The sequence below is a fragment of the Lycium ferocissimum genome, chromosome 11 (genome assembly GCF_029784015.1).
Source record: "Lycium ferocissimum isolate CSIRO_LF1 chromosome 11, AGI_CSIRO_Lferr_CH_V1, whole genome shotgun sequence".
Taxonomy (NCBI): Eukaryota; Viridiplantae; Streptophyta; class Magnoliopsida; order Solanales; family Solanaceae; genus Lycium; species Lycium ferocissimum.
The window spans coordinates 2171810-2174520 of record NC_081352.1 but is presented as its reverse complement, the minus strand read 5'-3'; the positions used below and the strand labels follow the sequence as shown (position 1 = coordinate 2174520).

The window sequence follows — 2711 nt, the reverse complement described above, 5'->3', positions numbered from 1 at the left end:
TCTTGAGGAATGGGAATCGGCTCAGTGATGCCGTGCAAATGCTTTCCCAGACCCTTCCCGGGTTCGAACCCGTTTTAGAGCATGGTTGAAGCAATCATTTTATAAACCGCAGGCATGGGGACCTCTGGGGAATCTATCTTGTGGGAAGCTCCCACTAGTTCCATTACATGGAAATCCGTTCCTTTGGATACAGCTTTTATGATAGGTACAAAATTATCCGGGTAGTTATGCATGCTTCCCTCTCCGTAGATTACCACTTCTTGCCCTTCCCAGATAAATTTCAGAGATTGATAAAGTGAAGATGGCACAGCTCCTGCCATGTGGATCCATGGTCTTCCCAAAATAAATTGTAATTGGCGGGTATTCCATAACTTGAAACTCGGTAATGAACTCTGCTGGACCTATTTGGGTGTTAAGGTCAACTTTTTCGGTGGCATCACATCGGCCTTCGTCAAATGCTCGTATATTGGTTCGGCTCTAGCGAACCTTTCCGAGCTCATATTCTAGCTATAACAAAGTAGACTAGGGACAAACATTTAGCCAGCCCCATTATCGATCAGAGCCCGCGTGACTATTTTGCTTCGACACATGACAGTGATGTGCAGCGCCTTGTTGTGATTTGTGCCTTCTTTGGGTAATTCCCTTTCTGTGAAGGCAATCTGATGCTCCTCCATAACATGGGCGACCATTTTTGCCAGATTTTCACTGCTTGTCCCAGCCGGGACGTGGGCTTCCTCCAACACCTTCATCAAGGCCAAGCGGTGTTGGGGTGAACTTAACAAGAGTGCTAATACCGAGATTTGGGCCGGTGTTTTCTTCAAGTGCTCCACAATGGAGTATTCTTTTGGCTGCATTTGATACCAGAAGTCTTCGGCTTCACCTTTATTGATTGCCCTTTTTTGATTTCCCTCTCTTTGAGGTCCCTTGGGCTATATCTTGAAGTGCAACATCTTCCCGGCTTTCATACCATGAGTATGGCAACTTGTACCATAAACTCCTTCTGAGGTGGTGTCGTAGTCACTTGGGCCACATGCGCAACAACTGGCGCAGGAATCAATATTTTGAATTGTGGGCGCTCTTGTAGGTAATGCGATGCCACTCTTTCTTTCATCTTTCGTATCATATGAATCACTTCCCTTGCATATGAATCACGTTAGGCTATGATTTCGCGAGGATTGGTGTTCATATTGGGCGGAGCTATTTGGAGCACGATCTCTTGTATCTTGTACTTTAGATTAATACAATCCTCAGTACTGTGTCCTATGCCGTTGGAATGGTAGGCACATGTTTGATCAGCTCGGTAGAACCGGTTCTTTGGATCAACGATCTTTGGAGGGAGCATTTGAATCATTCCAGGCGCTCAACCTTTTGAACAGATCGGTTCGTGTTTCCATTAATGGAGTGAACACGCAGGTAGGCTTTTACTCAAAGTTCTAACGTGGCGCATTGTAGGCATTTGGTGGTGGTTGGTTTTGGTAATTAGTGGGTGGATTATTTTGTGGAGGTCGGTAAACGGGTGGGAGCTTGGTAAGGTGGTGGGGTTTGGAAGGTATTCTGTGGAGCTGGATAATTTGGGGGTGGTGTTTGGAAGGTACTTTGTGGGGCTTGGTAATTTGGGGGTGGCGTTTGGAATGTCGATTGTGCATAATATACGGGCATCGTATTGTATGGGGTGGGTATATAGGTGTTTGGAGGTGGTGAAGCATAAACTCTTATCGGGGAGTGGAGTTCTTCCCTTTTTCTTTTATCTAGGGCTGGGAGTATGGGAAATGCTTGCCACGTCTTCCTTCTTCTTTCTTACGAACCCGATCGAGGTTGATCCGGCAGCTTTCCCAGCTACACTTATGATCCGTCCTGTTTTGAGACCATCCTCTGTGGCCTCTCCCATTTTGATGAGTTCAGAAAATGGCCTGCCTGCCATTAAAAACATACGGTCATAGAAATCCGATTCTTGAGAACGGATGAAAATCGAGACTAATTCTTCTTCGCCCATTGGTGGTTTTACTCGAGCGGCTTCCGTTCTCCACCTACTTGCATACTCACGAAAGTTTTCGGTGGATTTTTGTTTTACTTTCTCCAAGTAGTACCGATCCGATACTATTTCCATATTAAAATAGAATCTCTCCATGAAGGCCGCAACCATATCTTCCCATGTGACCCAACGATGTATGTCTTGCACTGTGAACCACTCGAAGGCTTCTCCGATCAAACTCCAGCTGAATAGCCTTATAATAAGCACCTGATTATCTCGGACACCGACCAGTTGGTCACAGTAGGCCCGCAAATGGGCTTTGGGGTTACCCGTTCCATTGAACAATTCAAAATAAGGCACCTTGAAACCTTCTGGCAAGTCCAAAATTGGATGCATGCACAAATCATCATAGCTTAAGCCCGTGCCAGTAAGGGTGGTTCTCATGGACCGTTCCAACATTGCGATCATCTTTCGTTTGAGTCTTTCTTCCTGTTTTTATTGCTCGGCCTTCCATGCCTTTTCCATCTCTTCGTAGTGATCGATTTCTTATGATCAGGTGAGAAGGTGTTTGGGTGATGGGTGTGTGGAAGGAAACTATTGGGTGTGTAGGGCGATTTTGGTGGATATGTGTAGTTTTGGCAGTCGATAGTGAGACGGTACTTGGTTGTATAGTGATGTCGGGATGGGTATTTTGTGGCGCTAGGTAGGAAGGAACGGAGTGAGTGGTTCCGAGAATTTG

At 45.9% G+C, this 2711-nt stretch overlaps 1 protein-coding gene across 1 annotated transcript; it reads right to left on the bottom strand.

Moving 5' to 3' along the window:
• Positions 1-1744: 1744 nt before the first annotated feature.
• LOC132037200 (uncharacterized) lies at positions 1745-2368 on the bottom strand. The gene has a single exon (XM_059427673.1). It carries the CDS (start codon positions 2366-2368, stop codon positions 1745-1747), a length of 624 nt encoding a protein of 207 aa, XP_059283656.1.
• Between the last annotated feature and the right edge of the window lie 343 nt (positions 2369-2711).